General features: G+C 55.2%; 1 protein-coding gene across 2 annotated transcripts in view; it reads right to left on the bottom strand.

The window, feature by feature from the left end:
- LTA4H (leukotriene A4 hydrolase) overlaps nucleotides 1–23059 on the bottom strand; it is a 25168-nt gene that overhangs the window by 1438 nt on the left and 671 nt on the right. For both annotated transcript variants that reach the window (XM_008050569.1, XM_021708849.1), the window contains exons 2-18: nucleotides 18721–18851; nucleotides 16973–17093; nucleotides 15427–15495; nucleotides 13487–13591; nucleotides 12568–12620; nucleotides 11322–11394; nucleotides 10924–11064; nucleotides 10090–10113; nucleotides 9571–9641; nucleotides 9060–9171; nucleotides 8027–8171; nucleotides 6383–6486; nucleotides 5466–5536; nucleotides 3963–4017; nucleotides 2741–2836; nucleotides 1177–1259; nucleotides 552–656 (exon numbers count right to left, since the gene is read on the bottom strand). In XM_008050569.1, coding sequence (XP_008048760.1) covers nucleotides 552–656; nucleotides 1177–1259; nucleotides 2741–2836; nucleotides 3963–4017; nucleotides 5466–5536; nucleotides 6383–6486; nucleotides 8027–8171; nucleotides 9060–9171; nucleotides 9571–9641; nucleotides 10090–10113; nucleotides 10924–11064; nucleotides 11322–11394; nucleotides 12568–12620; nucleotides 13487–13591; nucleotides 15427–15495; nucleotides 16973–17093; nucleotides 18721–18851 — 1559 coding nt within the window. The remainder of the gene's footprint in view (nucleotides 1–551; nucleotides 657–1176; nucleotides 1260–2740; nucleotides 2837–3962; nucleotides 4018–5465; nucleotides 5537–6382; nucleotides 6487–8026; nucleotides 8172–9059; nucleotides 9172–9570; nucleotides 9642–10089; nucleotides 10114–10923; nucleotides 11065–11321; nucleotides 11395–12567; nucleotides 12621–13486; nucleotides 13592–15426; nucleotides 15496–16972; nucleotides 17094–18720; nucleotides 18852–23059) is intronic.

Genomic DNA, 23059 nt, shown 5'->3' with positions numbered 1-23059 from the left:
CCAAAAAAAAAAAAAAAAAAAAAAGAAAAGCAAACAGTAATCACAGATCCCTATACCAGGACTTTCCAGGGTTCGGGCCAAGCCACCGCCAAGGCCTTGAGGGACACGCCTCCACGTCGAGCCCTCGCCAGGCCACCCCGTTTAGCATCCATCACGCCTCCCTGGGCGGCTCGCAGCCCACCTCCCGCTTGGCGCCCGCCCCCCCTCCTGCGTGGGCCGCGGCCTCTGTCTCCCGCCCACACCGCCTCTGACCTGCCTCTGGGAAGCCTGTGTGACGCTGTCTTTGCCTCGGCTCCGTCTCATCAGTGCCTAACCCCTGCGGCCACAGCAGGCCGGCCATATAGAGAGTGCTTCCTAAAACCCTCGTGAAATCATCTCGAGTTGTACATAGCTCCAAGCGGAATTTCTACTCAAAGTTCTACGTGTGAACTTTCACAAACTAAAAGCGTCAGTCACGCGGGTTACGCTTCCCCGAGTATTCTCACGGCCCCAGAAGCGCCGCAGAACACGTGCCCGGCTCCATGGGGACCCCGGCCGCGGCGGGCTCCTACCTGAACAAGGGCCGCGTGAACTTCATCCGCCCCTGCTGCGTGGCCATCGCCAGGGCCAGGGGAACAGCGTCCTCCCACCCGGACTGGATGCAGAGCCGCAGCCACCTGGAGATGCGGTGGGACGGGGTGTGTGCGGGAGCCGAGGGGCCTGGGCCCGCCGCCGCACCACACGCGCCAGGACGCGACTCGGCAAGGAAGGGCCGCTGGTCCCGGAGGCCAGACGCTGCAGGGGGCCGCGAAGATGCAGGTCCCCGGGGAGCCCGGCGTTGCTGCAGGCAGGCAACACACCCGCGCTATGGATGAGCGCCCCACTGAGCCCGCGGCTCCCACTGTCCCCACTGGAGCCCCTGGCTGGTGGCGAGAACGCCTGCTCACCCAGCCAGCATGCTCGCTTTGCTCTGGGACAAGAGATGCTTAGAACAAAGGTCACAGAATGGTGCCTGTCACCTCACAGCTCGACTCCACCTGAAAGGCACCCAGAGGAGCGGGGGCGGGCGGACGGGGTCCTGGAGAACAGGGATTGCCTCCCAACCCCCACCGGCTCCCTGGAGACACACCATCCCCACCCCCAGCCCCATTCCCTGGAGACGCGTGGCCACCCGCTGCCCCGACGCCCCCGACGCACCTGAACCGAATTTCGGAGTTGTTGACAGCGTTGAAGTCATAGACCTCCTGCATCCGCTTCACGTGCCCCAGCGGGAGGGGCGCCTAGAGGGCAGACAAGAGGCAGGGGTCAAGGATGGCCCTGGGGGAGGCGGGGGAGGAGCCCCAGCTGGCCGGGAATCCCAACTCGTTCAAACGCGCAGGATGAAAATCCCGGCACACAGACGTGAAGGGCCCGCCAGCTCCAGGCTCAGGGCATCTCCCGGGAGCACAGGGCTGCCTGGGCGCATGTGGGACTCTCCTCAATGCTCCGCAGGAGCAACGGCTGGCGCGACCCTTCGGGGCCCCCGAGTCACCCCTGACCCACGTGTGTCATCGCGTGTCATCACGAGCCCTCTGCTTTTTCTCGTGGACCGCACCCTTGTGCTTCCCCGAAAGCCCCACGAAGTGACCGAGTCCGCACAGCATGGTGGTCCTCCACATCTGCACCCAGAGCCCCTGAGCAGTGAGAACCCCTGCCCGGGGCCCCACGCTGACCCCATGAGCGCACACTTCCACACCCCCGCAGGCTCCCAGGCCTCCTGCGCCCCTCGGCTCCCGCGGCAGGGAGGACAGGCCGGAAGGTGGGCGGCCCCGCCCAGACAGCAGGCCCGCCCTGGACCGGCCACCCTGGAGGGATGCAGCCCCCTGCAGCTCCGGCATCTCACCCCGTCCGGGTCTCGCGACGCCTCAAGGACACGCGTCCTCACGCACCTCTGAAGCGCCTGGCCTCCCCAACTCGGCCAGCCCCCGCCCCCGTGCTGCAGATCCATGCATCCTGTGGTAGCCAGAGGCTCTGACGGGCCCTGAAGGCCGAGCCTCTCTCGCCAGCAACCCTGTCCTCTCTCAACATCAACCCCCAGGAAACTCCCCCCTTCCGCGCCCTTGGGCCAGAGAGCCTCTCCTGTAGCTGGGCACGCCACCACCCCCCTCTCCATCCACCTCCCCCTCTCCCACCCACCTCCTGCCTTCCAGTCACCCCTTCAGACGGGCCTGGCCCCATCTCACGCGCCCCAAACCCAACCAGTCATGGGCCCTGGGCTCCCTCCCATGTTAGCCCCGGGCTCCTCACAACTGTGACGTCAGCAGACCAGTGTCCGCAGCCCACCGGGCCAGCAAAGGACTCCCAGCAGAAATGTGCAAACCTGTTCCCGCTAGCCAGAATGGAGCCTGAAGTTCCCAGCTGGGTGCTGGAGGCGCCCCAGGCTGTGTGTGCTGGGTCCCCAGCCACTGACCCAGCCCCGCCGCTCCAGCTTCAGCGCTCCACCCAGGCTGCGGCCACTGCCTCCCACGCTCCTCCTCGGATGGCCCTTCCACACGCCAGCACTAGCACCCCTAACGGCGGAGTCCTCCCGTGTCCCCTTTGACCAGACCACATGCTTCCTCAGGACAAGCTGCGGTCTTTCCTGAGACGCTTTTCGAGTTGGCACAGTAGGAAACATGGCAGGCATTCAGCAAATACTTTCCAGAGGAAGGGATGGATTCTAGGAATGCTTTCTCTGCTGGTTTCCACGCCGTCCCGCGTCCCGTGCAGCGCTGGTACGTACCTTCTGAAGCACTTGGGCCAGAAACTCCTTCACTTGGTGAGAAGACAGGTCCTTCAGGTCTGTGGCGCTAAATGAACTTAAATCTTCTTCTTTGGCCTAAGATAAATGTCACCTGGTTATTTCTGTTCATGTACAATTCAATGGTATCTCTTAGTTTATATAACATAAAAGTCAAAACTAAGAAGAAGACAAATCGCTGTACAAGATTAAACAAAATAAATTTAAGCCTGATATTAATCCTAACGTCTCTATTACTTGAGAACAAGTAGGCTGGGCATAGTGGCTTAGGCCTGGAATCCCAGCACTTTGGGAGGCCGGGGCAGGAGGATCGTCTGAGGCCATGCGTTTGAGACCAGCCAGTGCTCCACAGTGAGACCCTGTCTCTATTTTAAAAAAAGAAGAGAGAAAGAAAAAGTAGGCTACTTCCAGGTGTGGTGGCTCATGCCTATAACCCCAGCTCTTTGCGAGGCGGAGATGAGGACTGCCTGAGCCCAGGGGTCCAAGACCAGCCTGGGCAATTTGGCAAGACCCTGTCTCTACAATAAAAAAATTAACTGGGCGTAGTGGCACACACCTGTGATTCCAGTTACTTGGAAGTCTGAGGCTGCCATGAGCATGCCACTGCATTCCAGCCTGGGCCACAGAATGAGACTCTGGCTCAAAAAAAAAAAAAAGAGAAAAAAAAAAAGCAGACTATTTATAGTAAGCTAGTAAGCGTGGAAGAAACTTCTGACATCCTTTGGGAGGTACAGAGATTTCCGAAGCAGAGAAAGTTACAGACACATGTCAACAGCCACTCCACAGGTCCTTATCAGTGTCACGATAATGAGCTGATAAGGCCACCAACGGGTGTGTCCTCCTCCCCACACCCACACCACACCCACACGTTTGGGTTTTCCCCCTTGGTCTTGGAAGTCCTCTCAGGAAAAGCAGCGAAGGTCTGTGCTTGTCACAGCAGGTTCACAGCCAGGAACCCTGACACAAGGACGGCGTTACAGTCAGCAAAGCTTATCAAGATGAGCCCTGTGACGTCTTCTCAGCTAGTTTTAACTTCTTGTAAACTAGGCACTTGTCTTAATTCCAAAATGCATGCCAACGATTAAAAAGTCAACAGCACAGAATGAGATTGCCTGGGTCGCCCCCTCTCCGCGCCCTGCTCCTCAGGGCACAGGATGTGTGCGCAGAACTCAGAAAGAAACAGACGTCCCCTGTTGCTACTCACAGTGACCCATCTCTGGCTTAAGGCGACACACGCGTCGGTCAGAGTCATGTCGTAACTGCAAAGAGAAAACGTGCCTAAGACTACATCTTAGGAGAACGCACATGCCTCTGCGCTCCGCGTGTCGATGCAGCAGAGCACGCGCCCACGTCGATGTGCCTTCCAGATGAGGTGCGGGAGTCAGGCCGGGGAGCCAGGATGTCTCCCCGTGGCACCCCTGCCGCTTTGGCCAGGACACCCGAGCCAGGCGGAGACGGAACGCCGGCTCACCCTGAAGCTGCCTCCTCCGCCAGCCTCACGTGGTGATCCCCTAGGTGCTCACCTTCCCACCTGTGTTCCTCTGGGTGCCCGTGCGACGCGCAACAGGCAGCTGTCAGAAAATACTGCCCCGTGCCGTGAGTCCTGGGAGCGTGTCGCTCCGAGCACCCCTCCTTCACTGCGTCACCACAGCCCTGGCCGCCACGGACGTATAGGGTGGAGCTGGCCTGCAGCTGCGCTCTCTGCTCGGTCCCTGTCTGTGCCTCCCTGGCTCACCAGCAGATTCCAACCAAGATGCCCAGTCACCCCCATCCCCCACAGGACCACAGGCCTGCGGTCTTGGGCAAGGCTGCTCTAGGAACGAGTGAGGTCACGTCCTGCATGGCACCTCTTACGCATGGCTCTAGAGACACGCTAGTGTCCTCTGCTGCTGCCTCTCCGATGAGCCAGAGGGCTGATAATGTGTCGCCTGCCTGTTTCCAAAACAACTCTGAGCACAGGTGCTCATGCAGCCGCCTCCCCGGCTTCTGAGTGCCTCCCCCACGGCTGCCGTGGCCAGCGCTGCCGGGTCACAGGCCGCTCCGACCCGTCTCTCCCTCGCGCCGGCCCCATCGCACCCCGCCAGACCTCTCGGCCTGGCCATCCGCGGACACGCGGCCCGGCTCTCCTGGCTCCGCCCCCTCCTGCTGCTTCCACACCAACAAGCCGGCCTGCCAGAGTGACAGCAACTGCCACTCGGCAACCCAGGACGGGTGTGAGGGGCTGGATGCGTCAGCGCTGGTATCCTCCACAAGCGTGGAGGTCAGGGCCTTCCTCTGAGGAGCGCCACCCTGAAAGGCGGGGGGGGCTGTTGGGCCGGACCCTCAGCTCTCACACCTCCAGAATGTGTGGCCTTGAGCGAGACAGGTGACCCAGCTAAACCGTCTTCCCCACCTCAGAAATGAGCTGAGCAACTGACAGGTGCTGGAATCACTAACATACACTCAAACAGCATTAGAGGCGCCAGCTGAGTCTTCTCCAAGCCCCACGTTCTTGCGCAGGAAGGAGGCGCTGAGCAAGCCCCAGCAAAGAACTGCTGCTTTGCGGCCGTCAATCAAGGACACTGTCAGTCAAGGACACTGTCTAGCTGGCCCAAACCAACAGCCCCGCTCTCCCGCTGACAGCAGCAGCTCGGATGGCCCGCGGCCCTCACGGAAGCTTCGGGGGGCTGGGGAAGGAGAAGAGGGAGGGGGCGTGGGCAGGGCTTACGCGGGCTTGACGGGGGGCAGTCCTGGGGCGTAGAGCCAGGCGTTCCAATCCACCTGATCAAGGAGGTCGACCTGTCGACAGGAAGAAGACCCCATGTGCTGAGGATTGCTTTTCCGTTGAAAAAGCATTTTAAAACAAACTTTACAAATGCTTAGATGTAGAATCCTGTCTACTCTGTCACCCGGATAATTTCTGAATCTGTTCTTTTTAAAATTACTATTATTTTAGGCCAGGCACGGTGGCTCACATCTGTAATCCCAGCACTGTAGGAGGCCGGGGCAGAAGGATTGCTTCAGTCCAGGAGTTCAAGCCTGGGCAATATAGTGAGACACCATCTCTACTGAAAATCAAAACACGGGTCGGGCATGGTGGCACACGCTTATAGTGCCAGCTGCTCAGGACGTTGACTTGGGAGGATGACCTGACCTCAGGAGTTTGAGGCTGTGGGGAGCTGTGATCGTGCCACTGCACTCCGGTCTGGGTGACATTTGGCTCAAAAAACTTTCAGTATTTCAAATTGACAGATTATAGTTGTGTGTATTTATGGGATATAATGTGCTGTTTCCATAGTGTATACAATATGAAATGAGCAAATCAAGATAATTAACACTCCATCACCTCAACTAAGTCTCTTCTAAAATAAATTTATATTAGCGTTCTGTGAAATAATTAAAATAGGAAAATTAAGCACATACAGAAAACACAATTCTGAAGCATACTATTGAGAATGTCTCTGAAAAAAGAAAACTTTTTTTTGTTTGTGTGGTTGAGATCACATTGTAAACAGGAAAAAATGCAACGCAAGATGGAGTCTTACATTCTGAACCAACATGCTAAGTGATTCAAATTAGCCTAACAACAAACCAACAAGTAACAATCTACTGGGCACAAACAATAAAAAAGCGTTTAAACCCCACCTTGTCCTTGAAGTGGGAGTAGAGGAAGGCCTTCCAGTCGTCGGTGGTGATGCTCTTGTAGGAGAATCTCTCAACATACGCCTTTAGGAAGCCCAGGAAAACCTCTAAGAGCAAACAGAAAGAAAGAAAGAGAAATCAGCCAGTCTTAGAAAGGCTGTTATCTGACAGGTGTGTGGGCTGCCGCTGGACTACGGACTCCAGAGAACAGAAGACGTCGCAGTCCAGGGAACCAGCGAGGGCTTCAGAGGGAAGGATGTTCAGGAAGGGGTCAGGAACACACCATGGGGGAGGGAGGAGGAAGCCTCATTATGGGAAGGGGAGATGCACACACGGCACAGGGTCCGCCAGCATCACCCTCGTGTGACCAGGAGGGAGGGGAAGACAACTGACAGGCAGAAGGGGTGCAGGCGGGGGCCCTCCAAGTCAGCCCACGGAGGGGGGCAACAAACCAGCACCTCAGTGCAACGAAATATTACGATGGCAATAAAAAGCAGGAGACACCAGGCACAGTGGCTCACGCCTGCAATCCCAGCGCTTTGGGTGGCGAGGCGAGAGGATCACTTGAGGCCGGGAGTTTGAGAACAGCCTAGACAACACAGCAAGATGCCTGTCTCTACAAACAATATAAAAATTAGCTGAACATGGTGGTGGTGCTACTTGGAGGCTGAGGCAGGAGGATCACTTGAGCCCTGGAGTTTGAGGCTACCGTGAGTTGCAAGTATACTACCGTACTCCAGTCTGGGCAACAGAGTAAGACCCTAGCTCTGGAAATAAAGACCACTACTTTTAAGGTAGCATTTTTTAAGAATAGGCTGCTGGGCTGGCCGTGGTGGCTCACGCCTGTAAGCCCAGAACTTTGGGAGGCCGAGGTGAGAGAACTGCCCGAGACCAAGGTTTTGAGACCAGCCTAAGCAACTTGGCAAGCCCTCGTCTCTAGAGTAAATAAAAAACTTAGCCAGGTGTGGTGGCACATGCCCGTAATTCCAGCTACTTTGAAGGCTGAGGTGGAAGGATTGTCTGAACCCCAGCGGGTAGAGGCTGTGGGGAGCTGTGATCATGCCACTGCACTCCAGTCTGGGTGACAGAGAGCGATTCAAATTCAAAAAATCAAAAATTAAAAAGAATTTAAAATTTAAAACAGCAGAAGACAGGTTTATGTGTGCCAATGAGGAAGGAGGCACGTGAAGCCGTGAGTCAAGAACAAGGCAGACCACCGAACAGCACGAGCCGTTTTTCGTAAACAAAACGGTTCGATGTATGTATCTGTCTGTTAACACTCAGAAAACGATCCAGCCCCACACAGCAGCAGCTGGCAGCTGTCACCGGGATGTGGAAAGGGCCGATGGACGCTCATTGGTTGCTGGTATGCTTCTGTGCCAAGGACATTTTCCCAGTGTTTACTAGCATCCTGATTATTAAAATCGAGGAGATGTTTGTTTTAAAGTCAAGCCGCGTCACTACGAACTCAGGGGTAGGTCAAGGTTCTGAATGGAGATGTCACATTAGAAAAGGACAAGGGTTTTTTCAAGAGTTATACACAGAGCGAGCGGAAGTGTGAAACGGACACACACCGCTGCTCACAACTCTTTCTTACCCTTCACACAGGCTCCAAAAGAAAAAAACTGCGGGAAGCCAACTACTGACCTGGGCCTCCAAGCAGCTGTTCAAGGTAGAAAAGCAAAGCGAAGCCCTTTTCATAGGGCACGGGGGAATACGCAACGTCGGGGTCCACGTCCGCCAGGTCGACCACAAGCTTGGTGAAAGGGTGAGTCTCCCCGAAAGTCTTGATCTGCAAGACATGCAGTGAGGCGACATCCCAGGTGTGGTCTGACAACACAGAGTGTCCCAGGGCAGCAGGCTAACACGGAGGCGTGACGTCTCCCAGGGGCAAAAACCTAGGGAGTCCAGACCCTGCACAGACGTGGAGACCAGAAGCATGGGGGAACCTGGCACAGACGCCCGGATGACGACCGACAGACAGCCACCTCCCTGACGTCCCCAGCATTTCCTACCCGACAGTAGGCTTTCTGCTTTCTCTGTAAACAGAGCAGCCCCATCCCTTCTCCAATTTGACTCTCCATTTGTTCCCTTCTACACTGGCTGTCTGTTGAGCTGGGCACTCTCCCCTCAGGCGTGGCCGCTCGAGGCAGGGGCTAGCACCTGGTCAGGCCGGGATGGCCAGCAGAAAGTGACCGGTTCTCATTCAGCCCTTCTGCTTTGGACAACTCGGGCAGCTGCTGGACAGACAGCCACACGCTATGAGTCCAGCAGATGGGCCTGGCCATGTTCCTGACCCTTGCCGATGGCTGCGGGGAGGGGCCTTTGCAGAAGCAGGCTCAAGAGGCTGGAGGTCGGGCTGGCAAACTCAGCCTGAAAACGGCCAGTCGTAGCTTTCGCTCTTATAAAAAGGCCGAGAAAATTTTCCAATGCCTGGTCAGGCTCTGGGGAGCGAGCACTTAAAATGAAAAAATATACCCAATAAAATTCAAACATAGCAGCCAGCTCTATGAGCAGCAGAGCCCCAAGGAGTTCCCAAGCACCTTGGCCACACCAGCACCTGTGGCGACCATGCCTGTGACAGCGCCTTTCTCGCCACGACTCCGTGAAGAGGCTATGCAAAAACGGCCCACGCCACACCTCTCGGCTCGGCTGAGCGCCTGGAAGTCGTGCCACTCACCGTGTTCTGCAGCTCCCCCCATCCTCCCAGGGCGTGGAAATGTCGGAACTTCTCACCAAACAAGCGGCCACAAATGTGGCGCTCCAGGTACACAGTATGCCCTTCATTCAGCCTGAAAAACAGCCAGGAGGAACAGGCATTTTAATGGAGAAGTATTTTCTCTCTGGTTTCTGTGCAGAGGAAAGCAGTGGCAACACACAGCCTGGTCTTGGCAGACGACCGCGTGGCTCCACGGGTCCACGCCAAGGTGAGCAGCCCGCCTGCAGCCGGTAGCAGGGAGAGCTGACCCACGGTCCCAGCTGCATGTGCCCACGGGACGGCAATGTGACGGCATCGGGACTCACAGGCATAGCTGAGCGCCTGGCCCACACCGGACACGGATGGAGGAACAGAACTTCCGAGGGAGAACCCTTGTCTCCCAAAGAAACACACGGAACAGTCCGGAGTGGTGGGAGGCGGGGAAAACCCAGCCCCAACAAAAGCCACCAAAGAAACAGAAACCACGTCTCACCAGAAGTGATCCCACGTCTTGCTGGTCACCAGATTCCCTGTCCAGCTGTGAGAGATTTCATGGGCGATCACCTGGGGCAGCAGTGTGACTCAGTCAGACCCACAGCCCCACCGGCAACCACCCCGAGTCCGGCGCTCTTGTCCTTTCCGCCGTATGCTAGCCAGTCTGTCTTCTGACCGTGAGCCGAGATGCTCAGAGTTACTGAGCTCAGCAGAAAAGTGCAGTTTAACCAGAGACAAAACTAATACGGCACAGTTAAAATAACTGAAAACAAACATTACTTGGAAAAAATTAAATTAAATGGATAGGTCACTTCATTAAAAATACTGAAACATGGAAAGAGATCAAATCATAAAACTTCATTAACTCTGTTACATGTGATTGTGAACGTAGTAATGTCTTGCACGAGAACCCCCAAGTATCTTTTGTAACCTTATCTTTAACGTGACAATACAATGGGTATTTTAGAATCAGCTGACTTAATACTTCTTAAGACCATAATAGGAAATGCAAACTTACATTAGAGAGTGACTTGTCACCGGCCTACAAAAAAAAAAAAATTACCATAGTATTTCAGCAGAGTACAGACTATCCAAAAGACATCTCCCTGGACATCAGTACCCTGGTGCCGACAATCCACGCATTTCCACTACAGCCCTTCAGGGGGTTCAAGGAGACGGGCATCGAGAAAGTGAAACAAAAACGCAGAACCCAGAGTGCATCTCGCTCTCCTCGCCCACTCCAGGGTGTCTGTGCCACCGGGAGGGCCGGAGCACCACCACCCGTGAACTTCTCGCCGCCCCCACCAGGGCGTCTGTGCCGGGGAGGGCTGGCGCACCGCTGTCCATGAACTTGCACGAACTTGCCTCCTGTTTGCACTGCCGACGTCCATCTGACTCCCGCACACCCTCACGCTCTCTCCCCACGCCCCACAAACGCACCAAGGGTGCTTTATCTGCAGTTGCTCCTCACCCCTCCCGTGGCCCTCGGCTCCCAGGCGCTCGCACAGCACAGACACAGCCCGCGCTGCGGCCTGAGCCCTTCGGAATGGTGCTCGCTGGATGCGCTCTTTCCCCGAACCTACACACTGAGTGTGACCGGGGCGGCAACTCCCCGACGGACACTGTCGCACAGCAACCCAGCCCCAGAAACCCTGAACGGAATACTCTCTTTCCCCAAAAGGCCAAGTTACTGTCTTTTCCAAGTGGGATTTTGACAACCACAAGCAGCAAGAGAATCGGAAGCAAGGGAATACAAACAAGACCTTGTGGCCAGTGCAAGGACTCTAGGGCCCTTTCTGGGGAGGTCCCACTTTGAAAGGCCCAGCCGCACAGGACAGCTGTTTCCACTCACCAGCAGGGTGGGAGTCACAAAGGTCAGGCAGGGGTTCTCCATGCCCCCGTAGGGGAAGGACGGCGGCAGGACCAGCAGGTCGTACTGGCCCCATACGTACGGGCCTCCCAGATCCTCTGCGATTTTAAGCATGGATTCCGTCTGAAAAAGGAGTGCATATGTATCTGTATGTTTCATTACCGTGGACACTTTTTACAAGTATACATTGCTTTCTATGAAGGCTGTGCATTGATGATGCTTATTTTAAATGAAGACGGCAAGAAGAACATGGCAACTGCAAACTCACATAAGACACCTCTCCTCTCACCTCATCCCCTAGAACCAGCACGCCCCACGCCCGAAATCTCCACCCTGCCATCTGCCACAGGGACTTGTGTGAGGACACCCAGACGACCTACCTCGGAAAATTCGTAAGCAGACTGCTCCACCTGCTCCTTCTCAGACCACACCAAAGTTCTTGGGCCGATTTGCCTGCAAAATTAAAGAGCCCAGTGGAAGGAAATTCAAGCAGATGGCATCTGGTTCTAGGAAGGGTTTCCAGTCTCGTCCAGACCCTCCCAGCCAGGGGATCTGCCATGTGCTTGAGGGAAAGGGGTGAGGCCGAACGGCCTCTTGCAGACGCCCAGCTGCGGCCGTGCGTGCGGCCCTCGGCGTGCCGTCCTCCAGGAGGGGCAGCCAAGTCGAGGAAACCCAGTCGGGAAGTGCCCCATGGTCGGCCTCCGGGGACTGGGAAGACGTTGGGAGTCTAGCTTTCTCCCTCGATCCCACAACCATAGGAAGCCCGCCATCGCCCACAAGACATCATCCCGAGCAGAAGCAGCCCTCAGCTCGGCGATGCACTCAAAGGCTGAATCCTCTCAATCAGAAGAAACAAACGGAAAACGAAGGCTATCCCAGCCCACGCCACGCCACGGGTGAGCCTTAGGGACATGAGGCCATGCGAAACAAGCCAGTCCCAAAAGACAAGGTCCACCATGAGTCTGCTAAGCAGTCAGATTCACAGGAGCAGAAAGTGGAATGGTGGTCACCAGGGGGCGGGGAGGGGGCTGCTACTTCAGGGGACAGAGTTTCAGTTTTGCGAGACAAAAAGGCTCCGCAGACCCGATTCACAAGAACGTGAATGTGCTCAACGCGACTGAGCTGCACACTTGAAATCGCCAAGTGGGCTCAGAAATAAGCACACACCAAAGAAACCAGAAGGAAGGGCACTATAGCTATCAGTAAAGGCTCACACGACCACTTACATGCCTGTAATACTTGTAGGCGGGCAAAGGCTTTCATGTACCTCATCTCTTTTACTTCACATACCCTGTGCCCCCACGAGGCAGGCAAGGCAGCTGCCACTGTTTCCAGGCTGAGGAGACGGAGACGACGAGAAGAGACCTGTTTCAGCTCTTCAACCCAGGCCTCCCTCCTAAGGTACGAGCGCTCACGTACAGTCCTCGGAACACCCAAGGGGCCACGGACCGAGATCTTCTAATTTAAAACGCACTTGCTGCCTGCATCTCCCGTTTAGGCTGGCGTTTTTCTGGGGCTTCAGCCTGACATCTTGAGAAGCAGACATATAATCCCTGACCAGCCCTGCAAAGGGTCATGACCGCCCGGGCCGGATCTTCACAGACCCCAAAGCCACCAGAAGCTCACCTGCTTTCCAAAGCTCCAACAACGAGCGCAATCAGATAGCAGGGTATCGGGACCTGCAGGGAACACACCACACCCTGCGTCAGAGCTCATGCGATGGCGAGACACCTGCATAACAAGTAAGTGAATCCCCCTCAACTCCCCAAATATCCATACGGACGACTTCCCTTCTGTGCCTCACAAACTCTTCTCGCTTTTACCAAAAAGGGTAAAATTGTGAGGCGAAACATTTCAACACACCTGTTTCCTTCAATTCCACTAGGAGCAAGAGCCACTGACATGTTGGAAACACAACTGCACAGAGGATTAGGGTGTGCATTTTAAGCGTTTCTCAAAAGGTGACTATAGGAAGACAACTCAGCTATTCTCTTGATTTTTTTCTCCTGACTTCAAAACACGTTTCTTTTCAAAAATTCTTTTTAGTTTAAGCCCCTTCTGGCGTAGTCCAGAGACATGCAAAATAATCTAGCAGTTAGTGGATGCCAATGTTGCGGGAGCTTGGAACCCAGGTTTTCCACTGTGAGGTCAATGACACACACACACACAGAGTTCCTGAAGGTCGGAGACAGGCCCAACTCCCAGCCACGCAGGAATTCTGACGTCCAGGGCTGTCCCCGAGGGCGTTCCTGTCTTGGCTCCCGCATCGACAGACCCCCCCCCAACAGCACACACCTGCACTGTGCTTCGGGGCGGGCAAAAGTGTGATGGGGTCGAAGGGCGGGAAGCCTGCCCCTGCCGGGTGAGGGAAACGCAGCTGCGTCTACAGCCCACTCTGCCTGCCCAAAGCGCAAAGAATGGCAACAAGAAACGAACGCTGCTCCCTAAACTCCGCAGTGTTTCAAAAGCCAGTTTGCCCTCCAGACGGGCAGGAGCTGTCTGTGGCCCCCACCCACGAGAGTGACAGTCTAGGCCCAGAGCTCACCTTCTGGCTGAACCTGTACACCTTCCGGCTCGGGTCTCCAGGGTCGGGCGCTTCTCCATCACGAATGGCACTCATAAGTGCCACCAGCTCTTTGGGGACAGACACCTGATGGAGAAGAAAAGCCACTTCTAGTCAAGAGAAGGTTCCAAGGACCTCAGGCTACGGCCATAACACAGCCTTTCTCCTCTCACAGACGATCTGCACAATAAGCGGACTGAGAATGCTGGAGGACATGTAGGTCGGTTTGTGAATAGCGCTGGCATGTGGGGAACCGGCTTCTTCAAAACAAACGAAGCTGTTGCTCCATCCATCCATCCATCCATCCATCCATCCATCCGCGCACGTCTAAGAGAAGAGTCATAGCAGGTCCCAGGCCTGCCACCTACTGGCCGCACAAGCTTGTGCAAATAACATCCCCGCTGCTTGGCTTCCCCACCAGACAGGTACACACCAAGGTCTGCTGCAAGGATCCAATCGCATCTGAAGAGCCAGCCCAGTCAGCCTGGAGATGGAGCCACCAGCCCCCATGCCCCAGAGGACTCGACAGGCCGCCACGCTCACTGGGGAACAGAGGATGCAGCTTTGAGCAAATCCACGTTTGAAGCACACATTGGCGTTTCAAATAAAAACAGGATTTTTAAGGACGGTAACTGTGAGAAGCTAAAACTTATTGCCAAAACCTGAAGTGACTTTCTCCAGAAATGTGTACAGAAAAGGTTCGTATGAGGCAAGCCACATGGTCCTGCCATGGCACCCTCGCTCCGGGCCCCTGGACGCTGGGCTTCCAATCAACGCCAGAACACAGGACCAGCCGGAGTGCTGGTGCTGCGGCGAACCCTCAGCCCAGGGAGCACCAGCCTCGCACAGTTCTCTAGCATCGCTAGGGACTCAAACTGTCCCCAAGGCTGACACGGAATTAGGAGCTCTGCCCCAGGGCTGTGACACCACAGACCCTAAACCAAGACACATTCAGGAAAGCACCTGGCTTCACCTCCACCCAGCACTCAGACAGTGGCACATCACACACGGGACACCCGAGGCTGAGGCCACCAAACTGCCCAAGGATCCCAGGCACCTCGTGCTGCCCAAGAGCCCAAGAGCCTGTCTCCAGGAAAAACATTCTCCAGCCTTGCACCGTTGCGGGCTGGGCGTGGTTGACCTGGGACTCGGGAAGGTGCCTTACACAGGTGAGTGCTCATCCATGTGCATCTGGGTGGTCTGTTCGTTCATGGCAGTCCCACTTTCCTGAGAGGATAGAAATCGCCCACGACCGCCCGAGGCCACCCGGACACCGTTGATATGGCTGAAGAATGCACTAAGAGAAACCTGAATTCTGCAAAAGCCAACTCTTCAAAGTTAGAAAAGCACTGTTGCTAATTCCTGCTTTCAGATTCAGAATTCTGAAGTCCTTATTAAAATTCAGAATAGCTCCCCTTCCTTTTTGCAAACTTATAATGCCTTTAGCTGGGCGCAGTGGCGCAAGTCGATAATCTCAGCACTTTGGGAGGTGGAGGCAAGAGGACTGCCTGAGCTCAGGGGTTCGAGACCAGTCTGAGCAACATGGCGAGACCTTGTCTCTATAATAATTTAAAAAAAAACCAGCTGAGCATGGTTGTGCATGCCTGTGGTTCCAGCTACTTGGAAAGCTGAGGTGGAAGGATCACCTGAGCCCAGCAGGTCGAGGCTGCGGTGGCTGGGAGCATGCCACTGTACTACAGCCTAGGTGACTGAATGAGACTCTGTCTCACACACACAAAAAAGTGCCTTTAAAGCAGAGATTCAGAGTGAGCTTCACAGTCTCTTTTTCACACATTTCGGGTGGAATTTCATTAAGTAAAATATTTCTAACTCTAACATTTCAGTAACCATCTCTGCCTACCACTTACATCCTATATTCTCATACAGATCATTTAATTCAGTTAATAACCGGTGACATTTACCTCTGCCGTGTAGGTTAATTTCACAGATGGAGTGTCCTGACATGGAAGAATCGCTCTGCAGTGGGTGGCCTAGGCGAAGAAAGAAAAGAAATAGCCACTCTCCTCTCTTGCAAACCAAGTCGCTAAGAAATCATCATCCTAGACAGAGTTGCTTTAAAAATAGCAAGAGGTCTCTCATCTCTTGGGACCTTTAACTGTAGCAAAAACAGATTTGTGAATTTTTTTTTTAAATCACAGTTTTATCTTTTTTTTTTTCTTTTTTGAGGAAGGGTCCCACTCTGTTGCCCAGGCTGGAGTGCAGTGGTGTGATCATAGCTCAGGAGTCGTCAACTCTTGGCCTCAAGCGATCCTCCCACCTTGGGCTTTCAGAGTGCTGGGCTGTCAGTTATGAGCCACCACACCGGGTGGCCAAAGTGGTTTTTAAGTGCATTTCAGCAAACTCATCAAGCACAATCACGGCTATATGTGTCCTACAACTGTCATCATTTCTTAATTTAGCTGAAACTCTTTCCTATACTTCAAACATTGGTATCAATAAGAAATGGAGGCAGATATTCAAAATTCACATTTCTGTGACTCACAAATCTGCACTTTTTGCCAACTTTAGCCTATGAACTTATATGAGAAATACTGCCTGAAATCAGATACTCATGAGAGACAGAGAGGGAAGGCTTGTATGTTCTTGTCCAGAACATTTTATATCTTCTGATTATGAACCAAAGGTTTCTTAGATTAAAAAGATATTTCAAGTGGCTGCAGAAAGTAAACTGGCCTAATTCATGAGCTGCTTCCTGTCTTAAAGACTTGTACTCAAACTGAGATCCACACAGGACCATGGGGAGGACTGAACATGCTAAGGACCTACACAACACTGGGAAACACAGTAAGTGTCTAATGACGTGAGTTCCTTTCTGGTAAGTTATTTGGTTACCACCACCAGTAGGTGTTTTCTTTCAGAAACAGTCTGGTATTTATTATCCTTGTGACGGACTGTCTCCAACTGTACAGCTCTCTACCTTTAGTTTTTAAACAGAAAAACAGAGGCAGTTTAAATCATAGTATTCTAAAGGTACACTGAACACATTTCTATAATCCGTATGGTTGCAAATGTATCAGATGGACACAAACAGACTACAGCAAACTCCACAGTGGCTGCCTCCAGGCAGTGATGCCTGGGAAGGGTCGGGGTCTGCTTTTTCACTTTCCGCCTCTCCACCGTGAGCGTGTTTCCCAACCAGCACACGCTACTTTCACTGACGCTTCCTCTCACTTTATGCCTGCTATGGAGTGAGCGCCTCGGCCAGGTGCTGGGAGGCAAGTCAGACCTAACAGTCCAACCTCGGGACACATCCCAAGCTGAAGAAGCTCCTTTTCGAGGTGATACGTGGATGTGTTGACAGTGGGAGAGCTACATGAAGACACCTGCTGTTTTTATGACTCGAAATAAATGCAAACACGACACTGGGTGAAGCCCACATGCCTACAAGCCCACCGCCCTCGGGCCTCATCTGGCAGCGTGTGCAGGAACATTCCGGAGCCCTCGTACCTGGCACTGACTGAAGAGGTATGGGTGTTTCTTCCCAGAAGTCTGCTCGGGAGTGAGCCACTGCAAAGCGGAAGATTTGGGAGACGTCTCGAAGGAGATTTCTATGACAACCTCTTGGTCTCTGTGTGGGACAAGGGAGTCAATCAGCAGAGGGGAATTCCGTGGAACAGACCCTGGGACTCGCACGGCACACAGGTACGGCACGGACGGCCCCATGCGCGGCCCTTCCCCGATGGGAGTGAGCCCTGGCAGCGCAGTCTCCACGCGGCGGGCCTCGGCCATCCCCAGTAACCACGGGCCGCGCACGCCCCACGTGCTGCTGCCCGAGACATCGGGAGCACAACCAGCCAGTACACACGGGAGCCCCACACTTCGTCTCCGTGGTGCCCCTCGTCTTCTACAAAGGGGGATGTGGCACGAGCAACTGCGGTGCCTTGATGACCATGGCCGCTCAGCCAGAGTGCGACGTGAGCCGTGGCACCCCGCGAGTCGCTGCTGTCCAGTGGACCCGTCGGGAAATGGCGAGCAGCGCTCAGGCCATCAGTCTGCTTCGTCTTATAACAAGAAACGCGCGCCAGCCTCATCGCTTCTTCCTCACAGCTCCTTTTCGTGGCATTTCACAAGTGTTGCCCGAAAGACGACGGCAGACACGGCCGCCCCCACAGCTGGAGGAGCTCTGCTGGCGGGAGCCTGCGAGGGCCCTGGAGCCACAGCCTGCGTCGCAATCATGGCCCGGCCACGTCCTGGTGCTGGGGACTGGCGAGTTTCCTCTAGACTGGGGTTCACGACACCCACCTCACAAGCCACGCCCGGTGTTTCTTTGCTTGTGCTTTCTTTTTAATCCCTTGAGAGACAGGATCGTGCTTACCACCCAGGCTGAGCGCAGCAGCGCAGTCACAGCGCCCCGCAGCTCCGACTCCTGGGCTCCGGGGCACGGGCCATCGTCCCACCCCAGCAGCTACTGAGTGGCTGGGACCCAAGAGGCGACTACAGGGGCACAGCGCCACGCCCAACTGATCACTTTGTTTTCGCAGAGATGGGCTCCACGGTCTGCTATGCTGCCCACGCTGGTCTCAAGCCCCAGCCTCGAGAAATCCCCCGGCCCTGGCCTCCCAAAGTGCCGGGCTCCCACGCGGAGCCGCTGCCCTAGCCTCCCTTTCTTTCTCTCAGAGAGGAGGAGAAGGGGGGAGGCCCGGGCCCGCCCATGGGCGGCTGCCGCGCTCCAGCCAACGTCCTCCCCGCGCCTCGAGGGACGGGGCACGCGCTCAGGAGGCCGGTGCGGTGGCCACCTTCCTGCCTCAGCTCCCTTCATCTCCAAGGCGCCCGTCCTCATCTGCAGGGCGGCGAGCACACCTCCCAGCGTAACACAGGGCGACATACGGAAGGCATCTCAAGCCGCCACAGCCGGCCGGTCGCGGCCTCCTGGGGCGAGGACAGAGACCGCAGCTGGTGAAAGCTTCCCAGGCTGTCCTGCCACGTCCGGGACAGCATGTCCCGCCACTCCTGACACCAGAACGATGGCTGACTGAGAAGTCAGGGTCCCCCAAGGCCTCAGTCCTGTGAACTGTGCACAACACATGTCTGCAGTCCCTTAAGAGCGAACATCTCATTTCGTGACCGCATAACCTTCCACTGAACGGATCAGGGTGAGCGCGCCAATGATGAGCACACACACCCAAATTCTTAGAAATGTCTCAACTGAGCAAGGCCACCTCCCCATCATCCAGCTGAGAGGGGCTGGCTCCTACCTGCTCAGTGCGACGGGGGCCGTGATCTCCAGGGGCGAGCCCTTGTGGGCCTGGCTCTCTCCGAGGGTGAACTTGGCTTCCTGTCCGCCGATCACCACGCGCTCTATGGCAAGGTCCTTCGTGTCCAGAACCTAAGTCAGTGCACCAGACAATCGGAAAGCAGCTTTGGACGCCAGAAGAGGCCAGTCCTAGGCTACTGCAGGCCGCTACAACGCTCGCAGAGAATGCACAGCTCCGCAAGTGGCATGCAGGGAAAGGACAGGCCCCCAGGGGCCACGCGTCCAGCCAGGCCTGGCCCCCCAGGGCCCCCGGCCTCCGGCGCCTCTGGGGTTCTGAGATCTGTACGCGAGGGTCGAGGAGCACCAGGATGCAAGCGCCAACCATGACCTTTAGGCGAAGGTCAGGTCCAACTTAAAATGTTCTTGCTCCGTCTCCTGAAATGCCTCTGCTCTGCAAAGCTCTACCTGGAGCTTCAGGTTCTTTCACTGACTCCACGTATCTCACTCTGTGTTCCTCCCGGAACCCACACAGTTCAACTCCTGTGGGCTTTCCTTAGTCCAATGGTTAAAACTGGCCTTGGCGCCTGTTAGGCACATAAGCAGGCTGCACAGCACTGCTGTGGATCTAGAAAAGCCCAGGGACCCTGCAGAGGGCCGGGAGACCGTGCCCACCCGCCAGGACAACCACCGCGGCAGGAAGGCCTGGCAGCAAGGCTTCATGTATCTTCTGTCCCCGTAAGCCAGCTGAGGCCCAGAAACCACAGCCTTTCGTGATCTCTCAGCTAATCTCTTAGAACCTTCAGCTTCCCTGGCCACAGGCTGTTTCCAAGCAACCCAAGCAAGTTCCGCTGATCCTTCCACCTGCTTCCTCTTCCCTCCTTCACTCCAAGAGCACCAGCGGCTACTCTTCACCTCCGTGCCGGTCCATCTTCAAGCCGGCCTCCAGCTCCCCCGCCACAGAAGAGGCAGCCGCCCCGAACAGCAGGCTCCCTCTGTCCAGCTGAGCTCTGCCTGCTGCAGCCCTCGCGGACCGGGTCAGCCCCTGGACCCTCCCACAGCTCCTCGGCCGCCAGCCATCGACGGTCCTCCCGCGTGCGCCCATCCTTCCCCACTCCTCTCCAACGCCCCAGTAAGGACGCGGCCAGCATCCTGGTCCTGGTCCTCTGCGCTCCTTCCCCTGCTCTGCACACCCAGCTCTTGCTCGGGCTGGTGGCTAGCGTCTCCGTGCAGATGGCACCAGGCTAGTCCACGGCCATGTTCTTTGGCGCTTCAACTGCTCAGCGCCTCCAAGGGGAATGTCACCTCGCACGCGCCTCAGCAGTCTAAAACTGAAGCCACCGTGAGACCCTGAACCAGCCGTCTCCCAGAGGCCCGATTCTGCTCACAGACTCTTCCCGCCACCCAAGGTTTCAGACATTCCACCAACTCACAAGCGGCCACTTCCCAGCCCCGCCCAGCCGGCCTGTTTTCCGGTCATCCCCACGCCTTTCTCCTTCCACCGCCATCCCGGTCTGGCCCGGGCTGCTGGGATGCCTTTCGTTCCCCGCCCAAAGCGTGGTCTGGCTGGAAGGTCAAGAAACACACACCCTGGCCATCCCGCCTTCTACACGCATTAACCCGGGCGAGGAGATCCTCTTACTCAGGTCTGCACTCCCGGGGGGTAGCTGCGGGCCTGGAAAGACCAGGCGTCCGTGACAGCACGAAGCCAGTCCCAGGCTGAGGGCAGACGAAACACGCAACGTCTAAGCTGCATGTCTCAAGACCTAGACCTCAGCGGCCATTCTGAAATGACTTAAAACTTCCTCTTCAAGTTTCCCTGATAAATGTAATTAACCAGTGGGGCAAGAGCTGTAATAAGAAAGAAAAGTCAAAAAACTGGCCATTTGGCAAGTTGGAATGAGTACTTTTCAAGAAACAGTTACTCAGCACCAATTTTGTGTAAGGCCTAGATACGTATATACAGTTATAAGAAGCAGCCCAACTAATGATGGGGCATAATTTACTGCATCTCACTGTATCCTCTTTGACAACACCCCAAGAAAGAGTTGTGCTTCTAAGCTGCCAGACAGTTGCCATGGACTACACAACTGATTCCCTTTTTGCACAGGCTGCTAGGAAACTCCATGTCAACCCTGGGGCCCACTTCTTTTTTCTGTGTCCAGGGCTTTTATCATGGGTTTTGTTTCTCCCATCCTTATCCTCTTTTCCTCCAAATTAGTTAATTATGTTGAATCTTATTATGCCGTATTCGTTACTTTAAGCAGTCTCATTTCTTTCTGAAACAAAGCAGAGTTGGGGAAAAAAAAGCCTTCTATGTCATTACTGTACCACTTTTTACATTTTCTCCTTACTCGCTGCCATGAGGCGGTGGAGAAAACCCACAGACTTATGTGTTTAAACCCAACGCTACAACTGTCAATGCCTGAGTCGCTTTCCAGCCTGGGCACCGGCTCCGTGAAGCCCAGCGGGTGTGAGTCAGAGAGACCCAGCTCAGCTGCGGCCTTCTGCCAACCACTGCATGATCTTGGCCTGACACGAAAACCTCCCAAACATTCTTGGAAGTTTCAGTAAAAGAAACTGATGCTTAAAGTGACCACACATGCTGAGTATCAAACAGCGCAAGTAAAGCAAAACCCAAGAAGGATTTTAGAAAGCCGGGTAACTGTCCTCCGAGAGAGCCTCTGCGTCCCTGGCCTCACAGAGCCCAGAAGCAGGGCGGGCAGGAAGACACTCCACCTCTCCTCACCACACCGGGCTGGCCATCTTGCCCTCTAGGCAGTTGGCAGTGTCACCAGTGTACCTGTACTCGGTGCAGGTCCTGCCGTCTAACCAAATTCATCCCTTAACCCAAGTGTTGCGTTCCACACGCAGGTGCTGCCCTAGGAATCTGAGCTACGAGGAGAGGTGAAACACAGTTCCTACAAGTCAGGAGGCCATAATCCAGCGGAGGAAAAAAGCAAGTCACTCTAAATAAGTGCAGATAAGGAAAACAACAATGCGTGCTCATGGTCTCAGGTTCTTGTCAGAAATAAGCAAACAATGACATAGAGACATCCCTTTTACTACAAATTGCTGTCTTAGTGTAAAATCTACCGTTATCATCATTCCAGGCTCTAGTCTCCTCAACACACAAGACAACCAGAAGCCAGAAGCTAAAAATCTGACTTTTCTCTAGATTTGAGGAATGTGCAAACCACGAGCAGGTTTTTAGGCTGGGATCTTCTATTCAAAATGTAACATCCTGGCTCTTGCTTACTTAGCGGACAGGGATGAGCTTTTATTTATACGAAACCGAGAAGAGTGCGGGGTCTTGCTAAGCAGCTGTGAGCTATGAACATTCACTGTCTCTTCAGCGAAGGAGAGGCTGCACTGAGGCAGGACTCAGCACAGCCCTGCCTGGGCAAAGCCGCCCCTGCCATAAAAGATGCTTCAGAAGGCCAGAGTGCACTTCCAAGGAGACGGCCACCTTCCTGCGGGCCACTCCTATTTTTTCTTGCAGTGATTACATGTCAGCACACATGGGAGTCAACCCACTCTTCAAGTCAATTAGCCCAGTAAGACGTCAAAGGTCAGAGAGCAAGAACGTTAAATGCTTGATGAGTTCATGCTGATGAACTCAAAACACAGATCTGTTACACGGCTAGAAAAAAGAGGCACGAACCCCACCAAATCTTATCTAGAATTCCGCCCTCAAGTCCACGGTGTGTCTGGTGTGATTACTCACTGCTGTGGTTAGTAGATTGCAGCACGCCACCCTTTGCACAACACACAGTGACCACCTGCCCTGGCGAGGGGACAAGCCGGCCAACTGCTCCTGTCCCTCTCATTTCTCAAACGCTCTTCTATGCGATTCTTCAGGTGAAAGGCACGACTCAAAACTAGCAGGCCCCTCGAGCCAGAACGTTCGACGCAGGTTCCATGGCCCAGACAAAAATGACCCAATACCCCCAGGCGTCTAAACACACCCTCCGTTCAAGAGTTGGAGAGCGGAACGCGTGTGGGCATTGATGCCCCACAGCAGAGGGGGAAAAAGCACTAACTCAGGAAGGCAGCCCAAGCAAATGGCAATTAATCAAAAGTACTCCAAGCAGGTCGCCGCTTTCTTGCCGGCTGCACCGGTCTTCGAAGCAGCAGGCACGACCCGCTCCCGGGAGCCGCCCCCGGCAAGGGCGCCGAGTCCCCCGCGAAAGCCCGAAGGGCCCCGGCAGGCGCCGCCTGCTCCTCGGAACCGAGCCCTGACAAAGTGCACGGCGTCCCCTCTGAAAGCCGGGGTCCCCGCCGTCCCCGACCATCGCCGGAAGGCAGGAGGCGGCGAGACCGGGGGGGGCCCGAGGGGCCGG

Source organism: Carlito syrichta, unplaced genomic scaffold, assembly GCF_000164805.1.
Source record: "Carlito syrichta isolate Samal-C Ts95f unplaced genomic scaffold, Tarsius_syrichta-2.0.1 Scaffold151675, whole genome shotgun sequence".
Taxonomy (NCBI): Eukaryota; Metazoa; Chordata; class Mammalia; order Primates; family Tarsiidae; genus Carlito; species Carlito syrichta.
Note: the sequence above shows the minus strand (reverse complement) of the source record. Positions and strands in the feature narration are given on the sequence as shown.